Raw genomic sequence first — 19,064 nt, 5'->3', positions numbered from 1 at the left:
TCTTGGTCTTTGTTGCATTGATTTAATGTTATGTGTGGATGACAACTAAAACTAATGAACTCTTCATGGCTGGATACACTTTTAGATGTTAGAGTTTCTCTCTTTGGTATAAAATATAAGTTTGTGCAGCTAGCCTTGCATCAGGGCTGGTGCCTGTCATGAGACTAAGGACAATTGTGGTTAAGTAGGTGCATATTGAGTCAATGGCTGTTTCCAAGGCAATATTCAAGTTTTATATACGAAAATGTTCGAGGGTATAATATGCATGGCAACGTCCAGGGGCGTTACCCATAGGCATCGTTCAATGTTGTTTTCATAGCATTGTCCGGTGGATATTCCCTAGACAGTGTTGTGCAAGAGCAACATTATGCACCAAAGCCCACACCCATGGTAATATGTTAGAGGCAATGTCCGGGGCAATTCCCTTAGCAATGCCAAGGTTTATTTACATAGCAATGTTTAGGGCTATTCCCAAGGCAGTGCTGATGGTTAAAGATATGGCAGCGTCTGTGAAACCCTGACATTGTGATATAACTACATTGATCCATTTTGCACGTAAAATGTGTTGATCTATACATTGGTCAAACAGGACTCGACTTTGAACTGTTTAATTGTCACTCAATATAAAACATGAATGTTGATATAGATGAATAGTTTGTTGTAATATTGTTCACGTTTTTAAAATGCACACTATTCAGCTTTAACTCCTCAAATAGATAAAACATTAACGTATAGTAAATTATTCTTCCCTAGAAATTGCAGTTAGACTGTTCGGCAGTGAACCAATTACACTGAGTAAATTCATATTGACAGTAGATACATAATTGTGATATATTCAGAACAAACTGCAATTTTTAATCATTATGAAGAGTGACAGCGGTTAAACCTTGATATATCCGTTTCCATTACAAACAACTCCCTTACCAGGTTTAAAACTATGCACGCACACAAATGATACATGACAACCAACGTTATATGAATCAATATGAGTACATTGTGCAACCATTATGTCGGGGGTATTGATGTCAACTTTCGTTACGATCAAAACAAAAATCGGTTTTGTAGAAAAATAATTACACGTACTATTAATGTTTATGGTATCAAACTAAACACTCATGAAATTATTATCAATATAAGATTAAACTAATACTTAGATTGTTTGTAAAGAAAGGGACACTACTGTGCAGGCTAAGCCATGTGTAGAAAATTCAGAGTTATGACCAAAAAGGAGTGATTCCCTACATAAATGTGAACTCTGATGATAGGTTTGATACTCAAAATAACTCATGAGCAATAACTTTCTGTCGTGTTTATGCCGTGTATTTTGGGTATCTTTTATTGTTTCACTCTACACTGTCGAAATCGATGTCAAATCGGTCGTATTCGTAGCCTTTTTTTAATTGATTTTTTTGCAATAAGTTAGGATGCTAAGAAAACACAGTTTGAGGAATTATTCGTTCCTTAATATACTTATTAATCCTAGAGTTCATTCCAATGATATAAATACAAGTATGTTGAGCTATCCTTGCACCAAGTTGAATTTAAAGACTGGTGCTAGTCTTTAAAGAAGGTGCATTTTGATTACTTCAATCAATATTCAAATGATGTTATTGGTAAGGTATGGTTTAACAAACGTTCTCAGACAAAGGTCGACAAAGGCAACAATCAAGGTTATTTACATAAAAAAACGCAGAGAAATTTCCAAAGCCACGCACAGGTTCCTGAGAAATTCCGAAGACAGCACCACCGATAAATATATGGCAACGCTCGGGACTATTCCAATTGTAACGTTCATATGCCCCAAAACAAACTCCAGATTTATATGCATGAACATGTCCGAGGTTACATGTATGACCACGTCCGGGGCATTTCCCAAAGCCAAGCTCAATGCTATTAAAAGGGAAACGCCCAGGACAGCTTTAAAGGCAAGTCGCATTGTTTTAATGTTCGAAACAACGCCCGGCGTGATTGCAAAGTCAGGGCAATTCGTATTGCTAGGTCAAATGTTTACATACATTTAAACGTCTGGAGAAGATCTCAATGTTAGACCAACAGTTCTACACATGCCAATGTCAGAGAGAATACTTATAAATCGTATGAAGAAGGAGAGCGGCCAAACCCTGCTTGCGCTTTTTCATCTTAGTAAACGACCATGTTTAAAACCATGCACGCACAAAACACACTCAAGATATCAAATTTTTATATATATATTGGAACTTTGTCATCATTTGATGTCTTTTAAGGGATCAGCGAAAACCGACAGTAATAATGGCGCTTATTTACGTATAAACAAACGGACCCCATCTTGGATGAAAGACTTACTATTAATAGTGGTTCTATTCTTACCTTTTTATAGAAATCGTTGAATAACCGAATGTCACTCATGCGTAATAAAATGAGATTTAATCTTATGTTTCGAACTAATATACTATCAATTTTATGGGGTTATTTTCTACCGTTTCTTAGACATCGGAAAACATCCGAAATCACTCGTGCATAAACACTGAGTTGTTACCTTATGATTCGAACATAGTCGTGTTTTGTTTTTGAACGAAAGGGTTTGGCGAGTAGAAACAGATTTGAGAATAAAAAGGAGTTAAGATCAATAATGCACGATATTGAGATTTTGGTGCCGTTGGAATCGTTTCATCGAGCTGATACAACACAAAAAATTTAACGGTTCTATTTCCTACGGAATCCTAAAATCGTCTAATACCCGAAAATCATTCGTGCGTACCAACTGAGTTTTCTCCCTCATGTTCCGAACTGAAATAGTCGTGTTTGGTATCAATCGGAATGGTATGTCGGGAATTGTCTCTAAATATGAAATCACTCGCGCGTATAAAGCACACTTTGTTTCTTAAAACAAATAGTCTCTAAGTTTGGGCAAAGTGTTCTTAATCATCAATGAGTCACCTCCATGAGGTTTCAACCTCCATTAAAGTCCGTCTACAAAGCAAACGTCGTTTGAAGGACCAAACTTTGAAATGTTTATAAAACAAACAAATATTATTTAGTTTTGAGGTTCAATTTTTATCAAGCATAATTCATATATCCGTTGCAACATGTAAATCTGTAATAAAAAATTTAGAAATTTTTACGAAAGAAGATTTTATCAGTTTTCCACTCAAAAAGCATTTACGTTTTCCCAGAAATGTCTAAATAAATGCATATTTGGATAGAGGGGTCGCTGCTCACTCTTGTCAAATGATATGTAGCCAAGGGATGTTAAACTTAATTATCAACCGCCTGCTGCTTAAAAGCTTGTGACGTTGTACACTCTGTTTTTCTGTAAATAGCACGATTTTCTGCAATCTTTGTTTACTCCTGATCTCCTGTTTTTATCGCGTGTATATTGGCCCAGTATTAAACGTATTTAAGAATATAAAGGTCATTACGACATGTATCATATGCTGATTGTGATTATTCCAGCTCCTTTTCTAATATATTCGTGTAGACGAGTAAAAACGAGTTTCTGCATATTCATGATGATTGTGTTTGATGATGCGCCTGTGACTGTAAAAGCTTCTATTGCTGGCTGGGTGTCTTGAAGGGTAGCTGCGGATGGAGTATCGTTCCTCTTGACAGCTGCGCCGTTGAATTTGCGTGCCTCTGGAAAGGCATTTCGAAAATGAGATGCGTCTTAGAAAGCTGCTGCGGGTTAATCAGTGGGCCTATTGATGAGCTGTTTCGGATGAGTAACATGCTTCTGGAAGACGTTCTACTGCCACGTGAGGACAGCCTACGTCTAAGAGAGCTGCTATAGGTGGATGATTGTTCAAATATTGGAGCTGTTGCGTCTACGAATTTGTCCTACAGAGCAGCTACGAGTAGATAATTGTTCTAATTACATGACTCGACCCATTTTTGGAGGTGATGCGTAGCCGTGAACGAGACAGGCTCTAGTTTTATTTCTAGAAGGTATTTATCGGCGAGCGAATCCGACCGCTTATGTGAGATGATGTGTAGCCGCAAGTTAATATCTTTAGTGAGATATTTTCTGTGAGATGCTGAGTAACGACGATCGAAACCGACATATTTCGAGAGACGCTGCGTAGCGTAGAACGAAGCCGACCTTTTATGTAGTATTCTGCGAAGCGGCGAATAAAGAGTTCAACTAGCTGCTTCAGATTGGATTCCTTTCAATCCATTTTTGACCACAAACATTTAGTCAAATGTTTATATTTCGACGATTAAAAGAAACCTTTTCGACGGTTTTACGCAGTTATCATGGACGTTCTTTTTCTTCGCGCAACTTCTTTCACTACAGTAAGATTCGATACTTTACGTATTTTATAGTACAATTAAACGAAACACGAAAATGGAAAACATTATTTGGTTGCAAGCTGGATCATTAGCGAAGGTAGCAGATCAAACTATTTCAAATATCAACTACAATGTATTGCTGGGTATCCGTTTGTTATGATGACACACACACACTGCGCTAATTCATATACATAAACAGTGTACCTTTTCACAATGCAGGGTGGTTAAGCTTGTGAGATATGCGATGAGTTTAAAGTTTAAGCTTGAAACAAATTCTAAACTTGATTGAAAGAGCCTGAACTTAGTATCGCTTTGTTCTGTTATAATTTAAACAGTGGTACTATAGTCTTTTCGGATATATGGCATTCCTATACTTAAGAAAACAACGTTTAAACTATTAAATATTAGGAAGTATATGTCGGTATTTTAAGGTTAATGATTCAGTGATCAGCAAGGTGGTATTAACGGTATTGTACCTATCGTTACGTTTACTAAACAGTCAGAAACAATCTTAGCTATTGATGGATAACTGAACTAATTCTGGAATAATGGTTTATGTATTTTCTTCTTTAAGAGGATCTTACCATTAAACGATGACTTTATTATGCGTGTCCAAATTTTGAATTTGAACAATTTTGGTTACACATTATACACACAACAAAAGAGTTAGTTGAAGTTGTATTCAATTAAGGATTAAAATTCGACATGTTGCATTTTATTGGGGTATGGTATGCAATGGGGCTGTTCAAAATAGGTGAAGTCCGAATATGAAACAAATGAACAATGGCATCAAACCATAATTATATGGATTATGGCATCAAATCATCTTTGTAATGAAGTAAATGTACACACATTTATGCAAATAAATTATACATATACAGTACTCAAACTGCCTTTTGAGTTGAGAAAAACGATTTAATGATTTTTTGTTTATATATGATTAACCAAAATCGTGTTTTTTGCCAATATGTCAGCAAATTTACTGAATAATTGATTAAAATAGTAAATTAATGGTTTGAGCATCGTAGCTGAGTAACCTCCTTATCAGAACGTTAAAGTTAAAATGTGTTTTGCTTACAATACGTTTTAAGCTTTCTTATTTTAATGTTATAATCGTTTTGGTAAAAACATCAACAAAACAGCATACACATTGATGCGATTAAACAGCATATTGCTGACGGGTTCTATTTTTGTCAGTGTTAATGACTTTCTGTTAAAATTATTAAAACAGGACATTGTCTATATCCAACTATTACTCCTCATTATGTTTCAAATAAATTATCATCAAAATCAGTAAAAAATGAAATCGTTCATAGGATATGTGTTTGTTTAATTCCGTCGAAGAGTTATCTAATCGGTCCGGTTGCTCAATGGTAGAGTGTCCGCTTTGAGTGTATAGCAAACGTATACCAATAAACCCTTTGCCTGGCGCTCCGTATTTGGCACTGAAGAGTACTCGGTACTAGTGAAAACCCAAGCAAAGTGTCACCAATGTATTGATGCTATATATCGAGCACGTTACAGAACGAAGAGGTATATTCAAAATGAGCTAGCTTATTGCATCCGGATCTCCTTGTATGTGACTCTGATGGTTTCAACACTGCAGATATATCTCGTGGTGACTAGAAATTGTGATCACTTCTAACTTATGTCAGTAATGGCATATAAAGGCAATTTAAGTCGTGTGGTTCTTGCCGGTTCAGGCCACGATGCAGCCAATTGGCGAGGTCACAACTTTATAAACTCTAGACACAAAATCAAGTTTATTAAATGATCACACGTCGCGGAAGAAAACACTGATTGTTTTAAGAGCTATGGATATGATAGAGTCTTATAGATAGCGAAGCTATTTTAACGATCAATAACAATTATATTCACCTTTGAAACTGATTATCCACACTATGATAAGTGTTTAACTCTGGGAACGGATATATTTTATTGAATAAATTTACACTAAGTTCCATACTTGTTGCGGTTAAGACAAGAACTGTAGTACCGATTTTGAAGAACGGTATTATTTGGTTCTGATTATTTATTGTCCAACATGTTTTAACATATAATTTTATAATGTTTATGCTTTAGTCAAATAAACATTTGTAGTACATAATAAATACAAATTTTAGCCAGTTTTCCACTAGCAAAAATAAATAAATATCCCAAATATATTACTGGTAGTAAAATATCATATCAATGTTAACTAAATGTACCGCTAGAAAATACTTCATAATGTACTTGTTTTCTCAGAACAATTTAAAAAATGAAAACAATTCAAGATTGAAAGATCCACCATCAAATCCGGGAAGGAGTCATCTGGATACTTTCATTTGTATATATAGAAACACTGCAAATACAGTTATGTGGGTTTAAACGAAACGGTATCAAATTTGAAACGAGCTTGTTTAAAAAATACGATCCGATAATAAAATGAAAATCAAATAAAACGATTGTTTATAAGAACATATTTTTTACGAAGTCATAGTGTAATAAGCGAATTACATTGTCAATCCGTATGTTTTATAATCGTGCATATGAAGACTTAACAGGTAGAAAACAGATTCCCTAATCTCAGTCAGTCCAAAAAATGCAGAAAAATATAATGGCTACTGTTTTTTTTAATAATATGTATATTATATAATATCCCTTTAATGTTAGCCTGGAAAACCTCTTTTTGTCGTTTAAACCCACAGAATATCAAAGAAACACAGTTACCCAACGTCGTGTCCACGACTGAAAAGTCCTGTATCACATTTATACGTTGGCATAAATAGAAAAGAACAATGACAACAGATCGATAAGAAAAGAACTATTAGAAAAAGTGGAAGCATAAATTAGTATAGAATACTTTTGTTTGAAATTCCTTTCATCATTTACTCCTTTAAAACAGTTTATATCACCATTATGCGTTGTATGCATATAATATTCATTTAAATCATAATATATAACAAAATCTGTATACGATATATATGCTTGTAATTGATAAAATCTATTCTTAATAATACTATTGAAACTGCAGGATCTCAAAACTAGAATGTAATACATAACAGAGTTGGTCATTTAATGCAAAACAGATCTTAAAAGCAAAAATGTTAGTTAAATATAATCGTTTTTTGAGTTTATTTCTGTAAGAAATATGTTTAAATGAAATGCATTGCTGCAAGGGATGCAATGATGATTCCTAAAGCTGCAGCAATTTGGACAGTTCCACTGCACGAGTCCTGTACAGAAATCCACACCGAGGCTGTGTCATGGTCGAGGGCGCCGACAGTACCCTTTATAGCTAGAGTGTAGCCACCTAGGGTAGTCTGAACAACGGTTTTTCCGGTATCAAGTGATATCTGTCCCGTTGCAGCACCGATGGTAAAATCAGTGTTTGTGTTTCCGCCTTTAAAGGAAATAGATTGAATACGCATTATGCATATATAGGTTCGCAATATTTCTAGTTTGTTACAAAAATACTGCGAAGTACCAATATTTAGAATCGCCTCTAAACAAAAGTGAGTGATCAAATATCAAATAGTAATAACATATATTTTTTTAATTTACATTCCTCAGCGTAAGTAATAGTTATATATTAATATATTATTCAAATGCATACCCAACATATTTTTAAGTTTTTGAACACAGATGAATCAAACTTACCAAACTAAAACAATAGGTTTCTTATGTTTTAAAACAAATAATCAAAATGGCAGACCTGTTTACATTGGATATTTTTTAGAACTATCTCGTTAAGAAATTAACTCAATACTGTGGGGGGGGGTGCCTTAAATATGCTAAATTTTTAACGGACCAACACGATTAAACTCCGCAATTGACGAAAATAAGCTTTTTGCCGGCATTGTATTAAAACATATAGCAAAAGCCCCAACCTGCACAATATTATTTTGATATATTTGATAACAACTTCAAGTGGCCAATATTAGTTTGGACCCATCTCATGTTAGACGCAAGCCAGCCTTACTTGATTTATTTTAGTGATTGTAAATCGTAATAAACACTGCAGTGTATACTGTTGGATGTTCATATTGTACTCATTTAATTGGGAAAAGTAACTTAGGTGTGGAAATCGAACATTTATTTAAGAAGTGTTTCGATAATATTTCATATAAAAACAATGCTATCTTCTATTTTTCAAAACTGTTCATTCTTCATTTAATTCACTTAAACATATATTTCAAGATATCTGAAAATACATTAAGGGCACAATATAGGTTGATACCAATTTCTATTTTATTTTAAGTAAAAAATATTAGCCATTATAATTTCTTTTTAATTAATAGCTAAATGGAGTTAAAAAAGCGCAAAAATATCACTAATATAATTATCTGTACACAAATTATATGCTTCTTCTTTTATTGATCAATAAAGTCAAATGAGTTAAACATGCATTACAATTTAAAAAGAGTTTTGCATCAACCTATATTGTGCTCCTTAATATTACCAGCATGGCCAAATATTTGGAGCTATTTATCTTGGGTTGGAGAAATATGTATATCATTACAGAAAACAAAATAAAATGCACAAACTTCCTCCATACAAGATTATGTAAGGTCATAGGTACCTGTGATAGTGTAAGCTACTGTTGTGCCTGAGGCCACATCCACAAGAGCGTACGTCCCGACCACTGTCCCTGTAAGAAAAGCCAACACCTTAAACTCAACAAATATCTTTGAAACCTATTTAAGAGTACTACAAGCATTGCATTTTTGTCTATTACATTTCAAAATTTTAATGATAACACGCAACATTTTTATCAAAATAAATGGATGAACAATATATTTTTTTCTTATTTTCAGTTATATTTCAAGGACTTTGCTTAATATATAGTGGCATGTACACTTAAGTTCACCTGCTACATCATAAAGGATATACCTGCTGAGGAGCCGTCTACTATACAAGCACCAAACTGTCCCTTTGCAAATGCCATCCCAATATTTATTGTAACTGTCGCAGTGCCTAATGTGCTGGTATCGGCGGTCTCGGTTGCTCTGGAAATATTACAAAAAAACCTGACTATAGTATTTCATAAACATGACCAATTCAATAGCCGTAGTAAAAATTTTAAACCATGATTATTTATTAAGCAAATACACCTACATAATGAGTCTGGAACCAATGGAAACCAAACAACTGCTGTTATTGCAAAACATAATACATTAGTTTTTGCTCTTAAAGAGAATAAACTGAAACTGAATTTATTTGATAGATAAAAGCTCCACAGAGTAAACGATGTCATGACTTTCTAGGTCAGACATTGATCTAAGATCGACCATCCGTAAAACGATTATGTGTGTTGCAGAGAAGGCAAAACAAAAGAATTAAGTTAAATCGTAACAAATTATATACAAAATATGAGCTGGACCTTTAAATTATGTGGCAATCTTTGATATAACACAAAATGTCTGTGCTCGATCACAACTTATTTTAAGACACTGTTTTTGAAAGGCTCTCAGTATTGCTGTAAATTCATCTAGAAGTAAACGGAGTTCATAACAGCTACCAAATTTATTCACATTAGAATTATAGTAAACCAACTTATTATAAACTCAAACTATTATCAAAAGGGCAATACTTTTTTTAAATACCATTTATACGATATCTTTTTTGGAGGGTGGCTTACCCGACTTGTTTTTAGTATGTGTCTACGAAAAGAGTAAGTGTATAAGATACTTACACAATAGTCAACACATATTGGGACTTTGTATCGTAGTTCAGAGTAACACCAGTGGCGACGTTAATTGATGCAACATTAGTTGCCACGGTTATTGCTGCGATGGAATCAGGGTTGCCTCCAGCCTTAAAGTCGTAGGTTATCCCACCACCTCCAGCTGCTGTAGCCGTAAGATCGAACATCGCGGAACCGGCAGCTGTGGTTTCCGGCACAAGAGTGTCATAAGTCAACGTTAAATCTGCGCCTGATCCAGAATCGGTGGTGAAACCGGTTGTAGTAAAAGCAGTTATCGCGGCATCTAGAGAACCAGACAAGCTAGGTTATAACACAACATGAATTAAACAATACGTAGGCAGTGAGTTAAAGCAGATTTATATCTCCAATGGAAACAATTCTTTATTGTGAAGTGTAAATGTACCGTGAAATTGGCCGCCTCTCTCTCTATTAGCGTTTATTTACAACCAGATGAAATATTCTGGCATAACATAACGCGTTTTCATTTTTGTCCGAGCCTTGAAATCTCTAACTTCACGACCCTGTGTCAAACAATTCATGTGCCACAACGCGCCAACTCAGAATAATGTTTTATTGGATAATGATACGCGGTTAAAAGCATTATGTTTTATAACAGTACAGTAAAAAAAAACGACCATTTAATAAAGACACTAACAAGTTAGTTTGCATAACGTATTTGCATTTTGAAATTAAATTTACAGACATTATAGGTCGTTCAAGGTTCTTTGAAAATTTTAATACATGCATCGAAATATCCTACCCGATATTAACGACCAGTCCAGTAACCTAAAATTTAACAGAAAGGCATACGAAGGCACAAGAAAACGAATGCAACTACGCAAAATCCAAATATCGTTATCAGTAAATGTTATGTTTTATTACTGGAGAACATTGGTGTAAAACATAATTATCTTTTTAACATATAGAATTCAGTCATCAACATATTGAATAACATATTCACTTCCTTTTGAAATCATGCATTTGTGGTTATCATATTTACCATGTACAACGATTGTAGATCAGATTTACGACTAAAAACGTCATGAATGAAACAAGAAAAGCAGACATAGATTGTAGATTAAGTGCATGCATTTGGAAAACTACATGTACAGCGGAACTAATGTTATTTATTTTGCTTCATTCAATAATATATTTCGATAAAATTTCAACAGACAATATAAGTTTACATTTGAATACATCCGTAATTAATAAATGCGAGGTGCTACAGACTTCGAATGGCTAACTAAAGAAATACAAATCTTTATATAAGTTTACGGTGTTAGTCCTTATGTTAAATACATGCGAATTAAAACATGGAAATAAGGGATACAGCCCTGGCTTGCAGGCTATCAAATTCGAATACTATAATCGGGTAAACAACAGCGAAGAAAAGTCGTGGTCAAGTATTTATATGTTGCTGATATATTTATTTCTAAAAATAACTAAAAATAATTTTACTTTAACAAGAGAGACTGAATCTTTGCCTTTCTAAACAGCAGAGGTATGGTTTGCACGAAACAATAACAGCCAATTATAATCGCTATCTTTTAAATGTTTTGCCAAGTATTTAAGACCTTTGCCCACTTGTTTATTGCAAGTTCAGTTTGTATCAGTATTGTGTGTGTGCTTATATAAATTGTTTCTAGACTGGCATTAAACCCTGTGCTTGAACCAAGCCACAGGAATTGGAGAAACACTTGCTCAGAACACTAGCTGATGCTACATATTTACTATCTAAGGCCGGACAGACGTTGAGATAGTGACTTGTTTTATAATAGAAATATAATGATTCATCACGATCAAATCATACGCAAAGCCCACCAAATGAAATGTGAACTATCGAATTATATTGCAATGCCATTGTTTTGTAAAGATTTGAGTTGGATAGTATTCTTGAAAGCGGATTTAATCATGTTATCAAGACATCAGCTGTGGTTGTTTGTCTGTGTCTTTTAAATCAGCGGAATGGAAGTGACACATGTAAACTAAATGCGTGTGTCATCAACATTTATCATATTTCAATTGAATGCATTACAGCCACTAGAAAACTTGTACCTTCTTATCGATCCAAACATCCAAAAAATATAATATTAAACTTAAAAGAACTAAAAATAGTGCTTATTCATCTTTAAACATTAACGTCATTAACACCAACGTTTTAAGTGATGCAGGAGTTTTCGAGACTGATAGTGTTTCTATTAAGTTTATATTTTATGTTTTGTACGTATTCTTAAATTGAGTCGGAAATTATTATTCTCCAATCATTATCTATATGTGGATATATTGCTCTTGAAGAAATGTTCACTATAATCTAGGTTCGTGATGGTTATTATATTTCAGCGATTCTAGCGATACTTCAATTTGATGGACGCCTGTATCGGGGAGGTAACCTACTGTGTTCATATCGGTACTGATGTTTGAAAGCTTGAGAAAATATTTTGTTTTGAAAATATATAATCGTTAATCACCTTTGACATGTTTCCTAAAATACATTTATCTAAACTTATTTCTTCATTAAAAAGTTAAAGAAATTTTGTATTTACTGTTTCTTTGAACTAACAGTTCTTAAAAAGTACGCACCCTTTTAATGTATGTTTATATTCAAAAAGTAAACCGTTTAACAAAAAGTAAGTTAAAAATGATTCATGTTAATTGGCGCACTTGACACCGCATTTCGTCTCTTTGGTGGTAAACAAAATAAGAGTTAATTTCAGCGGTTTAATCTGATCATCACTGTGTATCAATGTCCCTTTTTCTCTCGGTGTATCATTGAACTATCTTTGAAAATCCCAATTACAGTGTAACATGTTAAGGCCTTATTACTAAATATAGTGATGGCCCGTTGGAGAATATTCCGATTAAGGAATTCATTGAATAGCACACCGTTCATTTGAGGTTAAAGCTAGATTAAAAGAATGAAAAAGTAAAATACAAAGGATAAAGACAAGGATCTTCAAAAAGAAGCAGCACTGTCCATTTTGATATCCTTATGTTCTCCATATATACATCTTTCGAATGATAAAGTTTAACAATAAACGTTATAATTGTATGAATATTTTTCATTGAATTAATGTCATTTCCGTTAAAGAACAGCTAGGTTGATTAAACTACAAAACAAATTGGAAGTTGCATACCAATTGAATTTCGCATAATATATAAATGTAAATTAATTGACTGACAGATCGGCAGAAAACATATTTTAACAATGTATTGACAAAAGTCTTGTACACCAGCCTTCATCATTTTAGATAAAATATTCTTAATTATATTAATCGCAAACATGCCCTTCTTTGAAGAAATTTATACATAAGAATCTGCTCCGCAGCTTCATATCATATTAAGTTTATCACAATATTTCAAAAAAAGGATTCCCTAAATAAATTATTAAGAGTTTTAAAAAATTAAAGCTACACTCTCACAGATTGAAAGTTTTGACAACTTTTTTATTTTTTGTCTTGGAACGAGCCAATTTTTGCGAAAATCCATAGAAATCAGTTATATAAGACTGCTGACAAAAATAGATAACAGCTTTTTTATATTTGAGTTCAAAAATTGATGTTTAATGAATATTTCTTAAACCGTTAGCCATAATAAAATAATTTTCGAACAGAAATATGAAAATCTGCGATCTGATCTTTTGTCAGCAGTCTTTCATCAGTGCATTGCAGATAATTACGCAAAAAAATGTCTTATTCCAATACAAAACATTTAGTGAGAGTGCAGCTTTAAGAACAACAAAGACCCTATGCTAATGCAAAATAGTTTATTCGGTAGGTATCCTAATGATATAAATGAGTTCATTTATAAAGACAAGGCAAACAATGAGCAGTTCCAGTATTTCAACGAATAATTCTTTTCAGTCAAGAAAAGATTTATGAGTTCAACCTTCAGAGGGAACAGTTGAAAATTTCTGTCTGCATTGTATAAACATAAAATGATTTTGATGATTTTCTGCCCGAAACAATACAGCCATTCTGTTGCTTTCCTTCTTTAATTGTTAACAAAAAGGTTGTTGCTCTTCATGAAATTGCCATGGCATTTAAGATCGTTTACATTCCTCTGAGACGAATGGCGTTAAAAACAAAAACGTTTTCCCGACCCGTAAAGCATTCAAGAACACATACATTCCCCCGACCCTAGGACATTCAAGATCGTATACATTTCCCCGAGACCTAAGGCATTCAAGTTAACATATATTTCCCCGAGACCTAAGGCATTCAAGATCGCATACATTTCCCCGAGACCTTAGGCATTCAAGTTTGCATACATTTCCCCGAGACCTAAGGCATTCAAGTTAACATACATTTCCCCGAGACCTAAGGCATTCAAGATCGCATACATTTCCCCGAGACCTAAGGCATACAAGATCGCATACATTTTCCCGAGACCTAAGGCATACAAGTTAACATACATTTCCCCGAGACCTAAGGCATTCACTATCGCATACATTTCCCCGAGACCTAAGGCATACACTATCGCATACATTTTCCCGAGACCTAATGCATACACTATCGCATACATTTCCCCGAGACCTAAGGCATACACTATCGCATACATTTCCCCGAGACCTAAGGCATACACTATCGCATACATTTCCCCGAGCCCTAAGGCATTCAAGTTCGCATACTTTCCCCGGACCCCTAAGGCATTAAAGATCGCATACATTTCCCCGAGACCTAAGGCATACACAATTGCATACATTATCCCGAGACCTAAGGCATACACTATTGCATACATTTCCCCGAGACCTAAGGCATTCAAGATAGTATACATTCCCCCTGACCCCTAAGGCATTCAAGATCGCATACATTTCTCCGAGACCTAAGGCATTCAAGATCGCATACATTTCTCCGAGACCTAAGGCATTCAAGATCGCATACATTTCCCCGAAACCTAAGCAATCAAGATCGCATACATTCACCCAACCCCTAGGGCATTCAAGATCGCATACATTCCCCCGAGACCTAAGGCATACAATATCGTTTCTATTCCCCTGAACTTTAAGGCGTTCAAGATTGTCGCAAATACCCGAATGAATAACAGTCTCTTATATAATTGAATTCATGGGAAGAGAAAAATAAAATTGACCAGAAATTCAAGGAATTGTCATACCGAATAACAAATGTTCAAATTTCATTCAAAGCATATATATTTTAAGACGAATGTCAGAAAAGAATCCGCAATAAATTTGATATACATTCTGCTAATTTTAGAGTAGGTTAACCCTAAAATACATCATTAAGCCTTGAAGCAAAAACAAATTTCTACTAACAGACATACATTGGACACTTACCAGAATGCTTGATTAAAAAGACAGTCATTATCAAACAAGCGGCAAACATCCTCAAATCCATCTTGATGTTATAAGTACGTTCCTATTTGCAATCAAATCCAAACTAAAACTCACTGCATAGGACAAGGGCTGAGAGCTGCCTTTTATAGAATGGGGTTTCAAAGGGTCTATGGTGATCCAGTCGTCAAAACAAACAGACGGAGTTAACGATTATCTGATTATACGGTTGGATCCACAAAAACCTTAACTTTTGCGTAAGGAGAAGAATAAACTCGCCAGGGGTATCAAATATCCCCTAACTATGACGTAGGCACCACGTCGATATCACATGACTTTTTTGATTTTCGTATCGGGACCGGGCTCATTTGACTTCGTGAAATCAAATAGTTTACGACTTCTTTAGTGAATGGATGCATTTTATGGCTGTCACATTTGTAACCTAAGGTAAAACGTTTAGTTTTGGTTTTAAATGATAATTTCATCGCACTGGTTAAGAATACTGTTCAGTTTTGTAAGGATTACTGCAAACCGAAAGTTTGCCAAACAAAATTGTTAAAAAGGAAAAATTATGTTTCACATTGTGTTATTTTAGCGAACCAAGTACTATATGCTGTGTTTAAAAATCAGAACCTTTAAGGTATATCATCTGTTGATGCTAACTATAAAAAGTGAGGTAGCTTTATAATGTTTATGTTCCTTCTGTATGATGCTTCTGATTTAGACTAGTGTCTCCGATCATGACGTAAATAAAACTTGGATTGAGTAAAAACTGACAAGCAATAGGTGCAGTAATAAGTAGAGCATAGAAGCAAATAACGTAATTCTGCCAATATGCGTCGGCAAAGACGTCTTAACCGATTTCACGATGTCAACAAAAAATATGTTCAGAGCTTGAAATTCAAGTCTATTTGGCTATCAATAACCAAATGTAAGCGTGTTGGTTGTCCGGTTAGCGCAGTGGTTAGCGCACTCGCTTCTCACCTAGGCGACCCGGGTTCTATTCCCGGCTTGGGTGCATGTGAGTTTGGTTGGTGGTCACCAAGCCGGACAAGTGGGTTTCCTCCGGGTTCTCCGGTTTCCCCAACAACACAAGACCACACTCTCGCGTAAATTCGTGCCAACGAGAGTGATTAATACAATGTTGTAATAACTTGTTTCACAATCGTTGTAAAATAAATATGTTTAAACTTAAAGTAAGCGTACACAAGACTGTTTACATAATAGCTACATCATGTTTGAAACAATGTTTCGTTCCTAAACTGATATATAAGTGTGTGCGGTTTTCAGAGAAATGAAATCAAACACCAATTTGGATCATTTACAATAGAAGTAAAATAATTGTCTATTTCAGTGAAAGTGCGCACCTGAAATGTCCGTATATGTCAGTTAGCTAAAGGTCGTTGGGCTAAAAGGTGTAAAGCAGTAACGATGTAACGCTCGTTAAAGCTACACTCTCACAGATGTACCGTTTAGACAACTTTTTTATTGTTTGTCTTGGAATAAGCCATTTTGCGTAAATTAGTGATATAATACTGCTGATAAAGGTCAGAACGCAGATTTGTTACATAAATATGAAATTCTTCGATTTAATTTTTTGTCAGCAGTCTTATATCACGGGTTTCCATGCATTTTCTCATAAATTGGCTCGTTCCAAGACAAAATATAAAACAGTTGTCAAAACATTCAATCTGTGTGTGTGTGTAGCTTTAAGTTTGTAGAAAATATGGTATCGTCATGCGCTTTGTTTTTTATGTAAGTTTTTCAAAAAATCTCTTGGTGACGCTGAAAACAAAACTGAGTGGCAAGTTGGTAGCTATGCAGCGTGAAAATGACAGCCTGTTATTGTTGTCAAGTTTGTACCCTGACATCGTCAAGTTTGCAGCCTGACAGCGTTAAGTTGGCAGCATGACAGTGTGAACTTGACAGCTTGCTAGCGTAAACATGACATAATTAACGCCGCCAGGCAGCCAACTTAAAAAAGCATACCTAAAACTGCCAGGCTATCAAATTAACGCATGCACGGCCGCCAATCTAACCTCGAAAGAAAATCAACTTGAAACCGCCAGGCCGCCAGGTTGCCAATTCAACGCTAAATGACCGCCGAATTAATACCGCAAGGTCGCCTATTTATCATCGCTAGGCCGCAATCCGTTTTTTAGCCTTTTTTACGCCGCTAGACCGCCAACTTCGAGAATCTAGACTGCGCCACTATGCTGCAATGTTAAAGCCGACAGGAAACCTTTTCCACGTCGTTAGGCGGCGAATTTCGAGGCGCTAGGCTGCCAACTTCACGCCGGTAGGCCACCTGTTTTTCGCCGTAATGTTTACAGCTTGTGTCTCAAAAGTCATGCCGCTAGGCCTCTAACGTCAGGCCGCCAGATGCCTATTTAATGCCACTAGACCCCAATTTAACGCCGTCATGCCGCCAGGCCGCCTATTATTTGTAGCCATGTTGTGAACTAAAAATAAAACAGCCGCCAACATTACAACGATAAACCGTAAACTTAACACCGCTACGTCGATAAATTAACGCTGCCAGATCGCCAATAAAATACCGCTAGGCTGCCTATTTTACGCCACTAGGCCGTCAACCACACACCACCAGGCCACCCTCTTAACTATGTTAGTCCAGTGACTTTACTCCACCAGGCCGCTAACATAACACCGCCAGGCTGCCAATGTGACGCCACATGGCCGCCAACTTACCATCGCTAAGCCGCAAACTAAACACCGCAAGGCCACCAATTATCTGCCGCCAGGCCGCCAACTTAAGCTGGGAAAGGTCACCAATAAGATGAAGCTTGGCCGCCAAATTCACGCTGAAATGCCGCCAAATAACGCAATGAGGCTGCATATTTAACACCACCAGGCCGCCATCTTAAGCCCGCTAAGCTTGCATTTTGATTGCGCTAGGTCGCGCAAAGAAATCAACTGTACGACCATCAGGTCCTCAAATTCCCGCAGCCTACGTCCCACTGCCAGGCCGGCATCTTTACGGCGCTTTTTGCATATTTAACGTCAACTGCTTATCTTAGTGCGCACTCACATATCAAGTACCTAAAATTTAAAATTCACACAACAAAATGTACGTGAAGTAAGCGGCCTTGTGGCCAAGCGGCCTAGAGACGTGAAGTTAGCGGCCTAGCGTCCTAGCGGCGTAAATTAAGCGGTCTAGTGGCCTGAAGGCCTAGCGGCGTGAAGTTGGCGGTCTAGCTGCCTATTTGTTCTATTTTAAATCAATTGTTAATGCGTTTATTTTGGAACACAATGTTAAATGAAAGTTTTTTATTCATACATTTACATAGCGGCCTGTTTTCTTTTCAGTGCATTTTAAAACAATGATAAATTTATTGTTTTAATGCACACATTATCAATCTGAAGCGATTATAAACATTGTTTTCGAAAGCAGCCTAGCGAAGTGAAATTAGCGGCCTGTCGGGCTAGCGGCATGGAGGCTTAAATGGTATCTAATTTCAAAGAATGTATACTGCCTTTTCTTCTAAAAGATAATATATTAACTGTTTGTATGCACAAATTATCACTCCGAAGCGATTATCAACATTTTTTTCCAAAAAGTTGATCAAGCAGCCAGCTATTTCAAAGCATGTAAACATGTCTGTTTCTCTAAAAATTGATATATTAACTGTTTTGTATGCACAAATTATCACTCTGAAGCATTAACGAAGAAAATGCACGTATACATGCTTTGAAATAGGCTACCATTTAGGCCGCTAGGCCGCCAGGCCGCTAACTTCACGCCGCTAGGCCGCTGAAGTGCTTAATCGACTTTTTGGGAAAAATTGTTTATAATCGCTTCAG

The 19,064-nt window shown here is 35.7% G+C and overlaps 1 protein-coding gene across 1 annotated transcript; it reads right to left on the bottom strand.

Moving 5' to 3' along the window:
• Positions 1-6,280: 6,280 nt before the first annotated feature.
• LOC128240644 (uncharacterized) lies at positions 6,281-15,420 on the bottom strand. The gene is made up of 5 exons (XM_052957358.1): positions 15,246-15,420; positions 9,941-10,235; positions 9,139-9,254; positions 8,828-8,896; positions 6,281-7,648 (listed from the first exon to the last, which is right to left on the bottom strand). Exons 1-5 carry the CDS (start codon positions 15,304-15,306, stop codon positions 7,401-7,403), a joined length of 789 nt encoding a protein of 262 aa, XP_052813318.1. The 5' UTR covers positions 15,307-15,420; the 3' UTR covers positions 6,281-7,400.
• Between the last annotated feature and the right edge of the window lie 3,644 nt (positions 15,421-19,064).

This window comes from Mya arenaria, chromosome 7 (genome assembly GCF_026914265.1).
Source record: "Mya arenaria isolate MELC-2E11 chromosome 7, ASM2691426v1".
NCBI classification, from domain to species: domain Eukaryota; kingdom Metazoa; phylum Mollusca; class Bivalvia; order Myida; family Myidae; genus Mya; species Mya arenaria.
Note: the sequence above shows the minus strand (reverse complement) of the source record. Positions and strands in the feature narration are given on the sequence as shown.

Bases quoted from the DNA above. Each gene is read 5' to 3' on its own strand.
- LOC128240644 (XM_052957358.1), bottom strand. From the start codon at position 15,306: ATGGATTTGAGGATGTTTGCCGCTTGTTTGATAATGACTGTCTTTTTA. The intron at 8,897-9,138 runs GTATATCCTTTA...CTTTTCTTACAG, and splicing joins AGTAGACGGCTCCTCAGCAG to GGACAGTGGTCGGGACGTAC. The intron at 7,649-8,827 runs GTACCTATGACC...TTTCCTTTAAAG, and splicing joins AGTAGCTTACACTATCACAG to GCGGAAACACAAACACTGAT.